The sequence below is a fragment of the Bubalus bubalis genome, chromosome 6 (assembly GCF_019923935.1).
Source record: "Bubalus bubalis isolate 160015118507 breed Murrah chromosome 6, NDDB_SH_1, whole genome shotgun sequence".
NCBI lineage: Eukaryota > Metazoa > Chordata > Mammalia > Artiodactyla > Bovidae > Bubalus > Bubalus bubalis.
This window is the reverse complement of record NC_059162.1, coordinates 100,353,532-100,365,666: the sequence shown is the minus strand read 5'-3', so window position 1 is coordinate 100,365,666 and position 12,135 is coordinate 100,353,532. Positions and strand designations below refer to the sequence as shown.

The following is a 12,135-nucleotide window of genomic DNA, read 5'->3' as shown; positions in this document are numbered from 1 at the left end:
ATGATATTTGCCTTTGTCTGACTTACTTCACTTAGTATGATAATATCTAGGTCCATTCATGTTACTGAAAATGGAATTATTTCATTCCTTTTATGGCTGAGTAATATTTCATTGTGTGTATATTTCTTCTTTACTGTAGAGGTATCTTTAAAAAAGGTCAGTGTTCTTTAAGTGTTTGTACAGTTCCTCAGTCACCAGAATTATGAGAGTCAGTATTTTATTCATTTATTTAACAACTATTTGTTGAGTGGTCACTATGTATAAGACATTAGGGACAGAACAGTGAATAAAACAAAGTCCCTGCTCTCAAAGCAGTTTCATTCCAGGGGTCATTCTATTGGAAAGCAATTATAATAAAAAGTTAAATGGATGTTTTGCAGAACATAATTAAATTGTTGTGCATAGACAGCTGTATCTAGTGAACCTCTTACAGGAAGGATGCTTCCCTGAGATTACATGGTATTTCTGCCTAAGGATGATTCTATTCTCATTATCCCACCATAGCAAAAAGAGGTAAATAATACACAATATTCTTTTATTACAATATACAATAAGCATTTATTACAAAAAATTTTTTATAATATTACAATAAGTAATATACAAAAGCTTCACTACAGCTTTCTAAACTATAAAGGGCACTAGCAGGGGTTAATAACTAAGGCCTACTACTTGTTTTTATAAAATTTTATTGGAACATAAGCAGCAGCAGCAGCAACATGGTATTTTCTGGGGCTGCTTTTGTGCTACAACAGCATATTTAAATAGTTGTGACAGAGACTGTGTGGCTTGTGAATACTGAAACATTTACTATCTCATCCTTTACCAAAAGAGTTTGCTCATACTACCTTAAAAGACTGTTAGGAGGATAAAATGGGATATTTCAGGTACAATATCTAGCCTATGATCAAATAAAGGTTAAATGTTTTTTATTTTATTAACGATTCTAAATTGTACCATCTCTTATATGACTATTAGAGTTACCTTTTCAAAACATGAACTATGTAATTTCCTTCTTTATAAACCTTCAATGGCTCCCTTCTGCCTATAGAATAAAGTCAAAATTCCTTACCACAGCATTTGAAACTTTCCACGATATGTTCCAGCTTATCTTTGGAAGCTCACACTTTCCCATGAGCCTTATTCTTCACCCATTTCTCCCTTTCCTCTGCTTCTATCCTACAAATATATTTAAATTTACTAATCTTAAAAAATGCTTCCCTTGCCCCCTCTCTAGTGGTTCAACAGTAAAGAATCTGCCTGCAATGCAGGAGATGTGGAGATGTGGGTTCGATCCTTGGGTCAGGAAGATCTCCTGGAGGAGGAAATAAATTTCTAATGGCACTCCAGTATTCTTGCCCAGAAAATCTCACGGACAGAGGAGCCTGGTGGGCTACAGTCCATGGGGTTGCAAAAGAGTCGGACAGGACTGAGCGGCCAAAACAACAACAAAAACAAAGCCCCTCCCTAAAATATGATCCTAAGTCATTCTTGGCATTTGTACCCAACCTTTAAGAGTAGGTTACATGCACTATAGGGTTTCCCTAGTGGTTAAGACAGTAAAGAATCCGCCTGCAATGCAGGAGACAGGGGTTCAATCCCTGGGTTGGGAAGATCCCCTGGAGGAGAAAATGGCAACCCACTCCAGTATTCTTGCCTGGAGAATTCCATGGACAGAGAAGCCTGGCGGGTGACAGTCCACGTGGTCACAAAGAGTCAAGTCGGACACAACTGGGTGACTTAACAGTTTCACTTTACATACATATTTTTACAGTATCTGGCTTCCCTGGCAGCTCAGCTGGTAAAGAATTTGCCTGCAACGCAAGAGACCCTGGTTTGATTCCTGGGTCAGGAAGACCCACTGGAGAAGGGATAGGCTATCCACTCCTATATTCTTGGGCTTCCCTGGTGGCTCAGCTGGTAAAGAATCTGCCTGCAATGCAGGAGACCTGGGTTCAATCCCTGCGTTGGGAAGCTCCCCTGGAGATCTTCATGGCTACAGTCCATGCGGACACGACTGAGTGACTAACACTTTCACTTTACATACATCTACCTATCTTTAACCTTCCTTTGTTTCTAAACTCATTATAACCTGCCTTCTGCCCACATAACTCTTTTTGTAACTTTCCTTACTGGGGAAGATTCAGAGTTTATTTGTCTCTGCATTTCTAGTACCTAGTATAGTATCTTACACACAGTAAGCAAGATCTCAGTAAAGATTTGTTGAAGGGCATGAATGATTTTTATGACCTGAAACTTAACTTCAAGCTCCTCCCTGAGCTGGAAGACTTCATTTACTTACTGAAAATTATCCTTCTAGGATCAGCTAAAATTTTATTTTCTCTGCAATGATCTTTAGGATGCCTTCAGTTAACATTAGTACTCTTTCTCTTTCTTCCTGGCTCCCAGCAGTGCTAACATTGGGAGACTGCTCATTAGTATAAGTCAAGAGGTCCAAGGTCTGGAGTCTGACTGCTTGGATTTGAATCCTGGCTCTGCTTACTGACGACCTCTCCATATTTCAGGTTTTTTCCACATGCAAAATGGAAATGTTGGTATTATCCAATCTATATGGTTATTGTGATGATTAAAATAACTTGAGCTCTTAGAACATAATATGCACTAGAGAATGTTAGCTATTCTTTTTAACCTTTCTGACTTCTCCAGATTGGAATATAAGGAAGGCTTTTAAGAGTACAGAACTCATCTAATTTATTTCTATATACACACAATGCTTTGCACATAAGATGCTAAACAAGTATTTCTTGAATGAAAAGGCAATAATCACCAAATTAGTTTCACAACGTAAACTCATTTTATAAGACAGAACATTTAAAGGCAGGTACAAGGGTAGAAAACCAAGAGGTATTTATTTTATTTCATCAAATATTTGTATAGAAGGGAGGCAATAGGATTCTATTAGCAAAACAATGGCTACATTCTAAAGTTAAAAGGGTCGTCTAGAAACTGAAAGTACTTGGTTTGAGTGTGATTTACCCTTGCTTCCCATGCCCTCAGACCCACCATCACTGTTACCGCACCACCCACAGAGATGTCACGGAGGACACGTTCAGGCAGGCACTGGCTTCATGTGACAGTTTTCCCCACCCCCTACTCACATCACCACATTGTAGTGGTGTTGCACAATTCTACTTCTTCGTGAAACTTTTCTGCTAGACCTTCTCAACCTCATTTCCTTTCCACCACCACCACCACCGCATCGAAAATGGTGTTAAAGAGCTGGCAAGCTGAGACAGGAATTAGCTTTCTATTGGAAGAGCTTGAGAAGAGCTAATCATTCGAGTTGCTATAAAAAGCATATACTTTTAAAAGGGAAATATTACTCATCCTTAATAGGGAAGTGATTTACGCCTAAAAAGGCATTTAATATATCAACAGTAAGTTTTCACTGAAATTTTTATTGCTACTTTAATCAAAATCTAAAGTGTGGCCGAAGCTGAAAATCTTTCTTGGTAAGAGACAGGATCTTAAAAAAAAATTACATTATGAATGATTCTTATTCTCCACTACCACCACCCAAAATCATGCAAGCTTAAATTATTTAGCTCAGAAAGGGGGCATTTTCTTAATGGATATGCTTGAGAGTGAGTGAGAGATTACTCAAATTTGTTATTTTTAATTTCATATTACACACACATTTGCATTGTCTTTTAGACCAACGCTTCCTAAATTTTAATATGGAAACAGATCATCCAAAAGCTATGTAAACTGCAGACTTTGATTCTATAAGTCAGGGGGGAACTGAAATTTTGAATTTCTAAAAAGCTCCCAGGTGATCCTAATGCTGCCTGGTCTATGGAGCATATATTGAGTAGCAAGGTTCTGTCTAGACCAAAGACAGCTAGCTGATCACTACTCTAAAGTTACTGAAGGTGTTTGGCCTCGGGAACGGCGTCACGATGTGGTTCGAGGCTCTTCCCGGGATCGCCGTTATGGGCGTGTGCTTGTTCATCCCGGGAATGGCCACCGCGCGAACCCACAGGTTCAGTAACAGGGGCAAGGAAAAAAGGGTTACCCATTATCCATATCAGTGGTATTTGATGGAAAGAGATAGGCGTGTCTCTGGAGTAAACCGTTCCTATGTGTCAAAGGGCTTGGAGAACATTGATTAAGGAAACGTTTTCCTGGTTGATGAAGAACAACTCAGTCATGCTCTTCTATCCCTGCTAGTAGATTATGCAGCATATTGTGTAGCATGCATTGTATTTTGTAGTGTGTAATAAAAATAAAAAATAAAATAAAATAAAGTTACTGAAACTATAACAGGAAACTCCCAACTCTGATGCTACTGGTAAACTAGAGTTTGACCAGAGACTTAACTTTCCTGTCTTTCCTGTAGAATGATTTACCATTCCCCATAAAGTATCATAACCACACTTTTCCATAACTTAACTTTTTTCCTCAGACTATTTCCAATGTTTAGAATGCCCCACCCTTCATTTCCACAGAGTTATATTCTGCCCCATAGCTCATTTCCTTTCCCCAAAACAAATCTGGCTCTAAGTAGAAGTATTTCTGAATTAGCATGCTTCTGAATTACCAAGGCACTCCATCTACACCACACTGCTACATCATCATAATTTTCTACCTTTAACTGTTTTATAATATGCCTTATATTTCCCTTAGGAGACCATAAGCTTCTTAAAGCATTCTCTTGAGTGGAATACGATAGTATATAAACACTTGCTGGATAATTTAAAACACAACTCTGAACACTCAAATAGTACTGAGTGCCAGCTATGTGCCAGGCACCAGTAATGATCATAACAATTATAAGAACTAACTCAAAGAGTGCTTACCATTGTTCTAAGCACTTTATGTTATATTCATTTAATCCTCATAATAACCCAAAGAAGTAATACTTTTATTAACCTGAACACACTGATGAAGAATCTGAGGCTCAGAGAAATTAAGTAACTTGTCCAAAGTCACACAGCTAACAAGTGGCAGAGTCAGGAGTCAAATCTAAACAGTGGGTTCCAAAGTCTGTGGTTTTTTTTTTTTTTGGCCCGGGCGGGGGTGGGGGTCGGGGTGGGGGTGGGGGAGTGGTGCATGCTGTGTGGCTTGGGGGATCTTAGTTCCCCCTACCAGGGATCGAATCCAGGGCCCCTGAAGTGCAAGCATAGAGTCCTAACCCCTGGACCACCAGGGAATTCCCAAAGTCTGTGCTCTTAACCATGATGTTATAATACCTCTCCGCATAGTTATAAAGAAGCTATAAAAACGAGTAAGACACAACCTGTTCACTTAAGAAGCTATTGGCTACTCAAAAAAAATTGTTGTGGCAGCTCAGAGCTCCTGATATAAGTCCAAACTCCTTAGCATGTTATTCAACAGTCTTAATGATCTGACCCAAACCTCTCTTTATTACATCCATCTGCATTCTCAATGTTTTACTGTAGTTACATAACCAGCTTCTCCTAAATATGTCCTGAATTCTCCCACTTCCACTTCCATTTTGTTGCTGGAATAAGTCCATCTTTCTCATCAAAATTAATCTTTCTCTTCCCTATACACTCAAATTACTCCATTTAAACTTCTACCGTAACACTAACCAGGCTTGCTTTCTACATGTTTTAGCTATGTCCACCTTTTCACTCAATTAGAGGACTCTTGAGGGCAGAGATGGAAGAGTATGGAAGAGATGATTACTTGTTAACTTCCCTTTTCCTCTTGAAGTAGGCTACATTTCCCAACTGGTTAAGATCATAACACTGAGTTCTGGCCAGTGGTACAGGGATAGAAGTGATTATATCATTTTCAGGCCTGTCCCATTAAAAACCTCAACATCATCCTCCATATTTTCTTCCTTCATCTGCCAGCAGATGTACAGGATCCAATAGAGGAATCTGAGGCCCTGTCCTAGGTTAAAAGGAGCCCCCCTTCAAGCTCCACTCAACATGCATTGGGTTAGAATATGAGTTAAGAAACAGCTTTTAAGCCAATAAGATTTTAAGTTAGCCTACCTGGACTAAATACATCTTATAGTTTTGTTTCTCTATATATACCCAAAACACTGCCTTATTCATAATTCAGTTCAGTTCAGTCGCTCAGTCATGTCCGACTCTTTGCGACCCCATGAACTGCAGCACACCAGGCCTCCCTGTCCATCACCAACTCCCGGAGTTCACCCAAACCCATGTCCATCAAGTCGGTGATGCCATCCAGCCATCTCATCCTCTGTCATCCCCTTCTCCTCCTGCCCCCAATCCCTCCCACCATCAGGGTCTTTTCCAATAAGTCAACTCTTCGCATGAGGTGGCCAAAGTACTGGAGTTTCAGCTTCAGCATCATTCCTTCCAAAGAAAACCCAGGACTGATCTCCTTGACTAGATGGACCTTTGTTGGCAAAGTAATGTCTCCGCTTTTTAATATGCTGTCTTGGTTGGTCATAACTTCCCTTCCAAGGAGTAAGCGTCTTCTAATTTCATGGCTGCAGTCATAATCTGCAGTGATTTCGGAGCGCAGAAAAATAAAGTCTAACAGTGTCTCCACTGTTTCCCCATCTATTCCCATGAAGTGATGGGACCAGATGCCATGATCTTCGTTTTCTGAATGTTGAGCTTTAAGCCAACTTTTTCTCTCTCCACTTTCACTTTCATCAAGAGGCTTTTTAGTTCCTCTTCACTTTCTGCCATAAGGATGGTGTCATCTGCATATCTGAGGTTATTGATATTTCTCCCAGCAATCCTGATTCTAGCTTGTGCTTCTTCCAGCCCAGCGTTTCTCATGATGTACTCTGTATATAAGTTAAAGAAGTAGGGTGACAATATACAGCCTTGATGTACTCCTTTTCCTATTTGGAACCAGTCTGTTGTTCCATGTCCAGTTCTAACTGTTGCTTCCTGACCTGCATACAAGTTTCTCAAGAGGTAGGTCAGGTGGTCTTGTATTCCCATCTCTTTCAGAATTTTCCACAGTTTATTGTGATCCACACAATCAAAGGCTTTGGCATAGTCAATAAAGCATAAATAGATGTTTTTCTGGAATAATTAGTGTTCAGTAAATATTTAGAGTCCAATTAACTTAAAATTCTTATTGCAAAGCAGAACCTTTCAAGACTCTATTAAAACTGGGGTATGAAAGAGATTATTCATGGAAGTATGGGAAGAAAATTGAAAATTTTACTTTTTTCTATACAAAAAAGAGAAATGTTTACTAATATTTAATATGGGTTGATAGTAGCACCTGGGATGGGCTCAAAAATGTTTTCCTAATGGGATTCTATGGGAGACAGAAGATATCCAAAGATGTGCATGTCCTAATCCCTAGAACCTGTGACTATGTTAGATGGCAAGTAGAATAAATTTTAAAAACTGCAGATGGAATTCAGGCTGCTAATCAGTTGACTTTAAATTAGGGAGATTATCCTGGATTAGCAAAGTGGGTGCACTGTAACCACAAAAGGTCTTCAAAGGTGGAAAGAGGGAGGCATAAGAGTCAATATCAGAGGGCTACAATATGAAAAAGACTCAACGGGTCACTGCAGGTTTTGACATGGAAGGGGACTACAAGCCAAGGAATGCAAAATAGTCGCTAGAATTTGAAAAAATAAGAAAATAGATTCTCCCCTAGAGCCTTCAGAAAGGAATACAACCCTCCTTGAATTTAGCCCAGTAAGATCTGTAAGATAATAATTTTCTGTTATTTTAAGCCATTAGGTTTGTGGCAATTTACTACAGCGGTCCTAGAAAACTAACAATCAAAAAAATCTAAGGGTCACTATTTTATGTTATAATGTTCACAGATCTAAGATAGATTTTGGGCTTTGACTCTTTGTAAAGAAGCATAAGGAAAATAATAACATTATTTTCTTTGGTGGCATTTACATCTAGTAGGTCAAATATTTATTGAACTCATAGTCATGTATAAAGCTCAGAGTTAAACACTAAAGTTTAAATGTTATCCCTTCTCAAAAGTTTATTACCTAAATAGAAGAATAAGGGAGAGGTATGGTAACAGTCTAAAACACATCTATCCTCCTTCTAAAAAACAAAACAAAACACTGACACTACTATTTTGAGTGGGACCTCTTCAATTCCGCATAACAGGACCTAGGAAGAGAAATGCAGCCACTGCATCAAAGCTGTCAAAAAAATTACTCTGTACTGCTCACCTGCAATATACCTGGAAACTGTGCTAGGTGTTTTATAGATACTACCTGATATGAAATTACCCCTATTTTATCATCTAGGAAAATAAGATTCAGAGTATTTAAGTGACTTGACAAAGACTAGAGAAGGTACTGGAAAATGGATCCATTTGGCTCAAAAGCCTATGTTTTGTTCTGTGATAATCGGTATGTATGAAAAAGGCCAGTAGATCAAGAATAATTTTATTTTTGATTCATAAAAAAGAACTATCTATCTGCAAACCAGTGAAAATCTGACTAGTTTGCTTTACAAGCCCTTCTACTGCCAACTTTGAGCAGTAAAAACAGGACTCTTATTATAAAAGTTTTTCTGACCTGTACTGGTCTTTCCGGAAAAATGTCTGACTCCAAAGTTTGGTAAAAACAATTAAGAGGCTTGAAATAAACCTATAGCAAAATGTTAGAATGTGGGCATGATTTTTATAATAATATGCTTTCTAAAAGGTCTGCATTTGAAACTTACTTAGATTGGTTTACTTTTCTTAAAAAAAAAAAAAAAGTTTTTCCAGAAGTTTGAATATATTTTTATCTTATTTCCTCACATAATTTTGGAAGGCAAGGCCCTGGAACATACTCCACCAGATTCCACTAAGCTGTAATGTGTGGCACTAAAAGGAACTGCTTTGCATTTTACTCCCAAATAAAGCAAAGATACCAACACTCTCTCTTGGACTAGAAAAAATTACCAATAACCAAAAAGGAGAAGAGACGGAAACGGCTCAAATCTTAAGTCCCAAAAGAGCTATGAATCCAGACCCATAAGAAAAGGAGTAATATCCTTGGGTAATTAAGGTTTGCTGGAGTTCAAACGTGTTTTAGAGGTATTACATCACGGAAAACTGGTTGCACTGGGTCCTAGATATGAAAACTCATAAGGAAAACTCAGCTGAACTGACATTAACCACCAGAGCTCACATCAGGTGACAATGAGCAGAGCTGGTTCAGTCTGGTTTTCTCTTTTCTGCCCATGGCTTTTATAGTCCAATTTTAAGATTGCTAAAGGTAGAATAAACATGCCTCAGCCATCACTAGGTTATATCAATAGCACTACATATAATAACATAAGGATGAATTAAGTTCATGTTCAAATTTTACTCTTTATTAGTAAAACAATACAAATATCTAAAAAGTTAAAATGAGATCTGCTTGCTTATAAATATTATACCAGTTTAATAAATATAAAAACATCCTAGATTCTGAGAGAAAAATATCCTCTATCTTGAATAACAACTGAAAAATAAAATGAGACTAAGAATAAATTCATTCTGTACTTTATTTCAGAGAAAATTTTAAACCACATTGCTCAAAACAGTCATACAAGCAGCAAAATACCAAGTCTCCCAACAAAGGCAGAGCTATTAATAAATATATGGGCAGTGACTTCAAAATGTCCCCAACGTGCTTTTTGTTTGTAAACCCAGGAAGTTCAGAAGAGAACTAAAATCCACAAACCCAAGTATATAGATTGTCTCCCCAAGCACTGAAAAAGCTTCTTCCTCCTTCCCAAATTTATCCTTTAGCCTACAATTACTCATAAACTCATGCCAAAATAGCAAAATATAAACACAAACTTCAATTTATATGAACATACTTTTGAAACAACACTCTCCCAATGATTTATTTCTTCCCCAATTCAACCCAAGAAATACTATGTGCAAATACTTGTACTCTCCATGAATAAACAGAACACTTAATTTTTTTTCACTGCCTGTCACATATATATAAGCACAGTGCAATAAGGATCAAGTAATGTCCGTCTAGTGAAAGCTATGGTTTTTCTGATGGTCAGGTATGGATGTTAGAGTTGGACTGTGAAGAAAGCTAAGCGCCGAAGAATTGATGCTTTTGAACTGTGGTGTTCCCTTGGACTGCAAGGAGATACAACCAGTCCATCCTAAAGGAGATCAGTCCTGGGTGATCATTGGAAGGACTGATGCTAAAGCTGAAACTCCAGTACTTTGGCCACCTCACGTGAAGAGCTGACTCATTGGAAAAGACCCTGATGCTGAGAGGGATTGGGGGCAGGAGGAGAAGGGGATGACAGAGGATGAGATGGCTGGATGGCATTACTGACTCGATGGACATGAGTTTGAGTGAACTCCGGGAGTTGGTGATGGACAGGGAGGCCTGGTGTGCTGCAATTCATGGGGTCGCAAAGAGTTGGACACGACTGAGCAACTGAACTGAACTGAGGGGCCATAGAAATAAATATAAATAAATCCTTCTTTAAGGAGCTCACAGACAAATAATGATAATAGTAGATAACATTTACTGAACACTGATGTGTCAGACACTGTTCTAAATACTTTACAGGATTTACCTCATTTAATCTTTATGAAGATATTATGTAGTAGGTACTATTACTCTCTCCATTTTACAGACATGAAGACCAATAAAGTGGCAGTCAGAAGTAGATCCTTAACTCTTTTTTTTTTTTTTTGCTTAACGAGTTATCTATTTATTGTTGTTTGAATCCTTAACTCTAAAGGTTATGCTATAGAGCCTCAATATATAATGCTTCAGATGATTACAACAGCAACAATAATAAAAAATAATAGTTAAGATTTAGTGCCTTGCATTGTGATAAGTTGTTTGTGGACATTATTTCATTTAATCATCTCCATAAAAGCAAGCAGGACCCTGGGCACACAAGCCTTGCAAACAGTTGCTAATCTGGGAAGGGCGGGGATGCTGAGACAAGGGAGGAGCAGTCAGGAAACAAAGGATAGTGTTGCTACCAATCCTTCTGGGGCTGCAGCTCTTCCAGCTGCCCCAACAGCCCCCGCCCCCCAACAACAATAACAACTGTGTGGAAGGTGAACAGTCTCTGCCTCTGCCAGCCAGCCTCAACAGTTCCTGGGCACAGCGCCCCAGGAATAGCAGCAATGGCGATGATTATAACAATGGGGAAAATAGGGGGCTAGAACAGGTACCCTCCTCATCCTCTATCCACAACGGAGACATGGAAAAGATTCTTCTGGATGCGCAACATGAATTCAGAGTAGTTCAAGAGACAGTTCTCACTGCAACAGCCCTTTCCCACCAGAAGAGGGGGAGATCATGTTTGATAGGAAACAGCAGCAGAGACCATAGCTCTCAGTCAGAAGAAATTGCCGAAGAGAAAGATGTGGGTGCACTGAAGAAAATTGCAGATGGTGTCCAGCTGGTCTAGAGACCTGAAAACATTTCACCTGAGGAGTCCCACTCAGGCACCCTAAATATTCCATTTCCTTAAGCATGAGGAAAAGTGAAGCCATGAAAAAAGGGGAGATTTTTTCTCCGCACAATTTCTTAAGATATTCATTCCATCTCTCTTCCTTTGCCATGTTCTGGCTTTGGAGCTAGGCACCTACATTGGAAAACGACTAATCACGATTACTGCCAGTACCTACTGAAGGAAAAGAGCCCCTGGGAAAGCGGGTGACTTGTATTGTCAGTAGTTTATTTGAACTTGAGACCATTGTGAGCATGACCCAACCTATACCCTGTTTTTTATATCCAAGTAGTTCTAGTAATTCTCAAATCCATTATTTTACTCAAACTCAAGGCATAGAGTTTTACTAATCTCATTCTCTTTTTGACCTAAAAAACACTTAGGAATTTCTTAACAAAGTTTACTGTTGTTTAGAAATTTGCAAGGGCTTTTTTTCTGCAAATGCTACTAGCAAATTATGATTTTGTCAACAATGCTGTTGTTTCCTTTTAGTTCCACTAGACTTAGACTTGTATCATTTGTGATACAAATTTTAGTCTTGCAAGATAATTTCCATCTTTCTTTTTAAATGAGACCAGGTTAGCAAGTGATATAAAAGCTTTGTTGTTTTTCAACACAAAGGCAAGTTTGAATTTATAGGTATTAAAAAAGAAAATAAACAAAAGAAGACACAATAAAAAAATATCCTGGGCAATAAAAAATTATTTTAAACCAGAAAAGAGAGAGAAACAAAGAGTAGTTTTGGGGCAGG

The 12,135-nt window shown here is 38.5% G+C and overlaps 2 protein-coding genes and 1 pseudogene across 7 annotated transcripts in view; 2 read left to right on the top strand and 1 right to left on the bottom strand.

The window, feature by feature from the left end:
* TESK2 (testis associated actin remodelling kinase 2) overlaps nucleotides 1-12,135 on the bottom strand; it is a 139,303-nt gene that overhangs the window by 43,362 nt on the left and 83,806 nt on the right. The gene's annotated exons all lie outside the window — the stretch shown is intronic.
* LOC102403959 (NADH dehydrogenase [ubiquinone] 1 alpha subcomplex subunit 1) lies at nucleotides 3,918-4,256 on the top strand. Its single transcript, XM_044945083.2, has one exon. It carries the CDS (start codon nucleotides 3,918-3,920, stop codon nucleotides 4,128-4,130), a length of 213 nt encoding a protein of 70 aa, XP_044801018.2. The 3' UTR covers nucleotides 4,131-4,256.
* On the top strand, nucleotides 10,553-11,565 carry LOC102414654 (annotated as a pseudogene).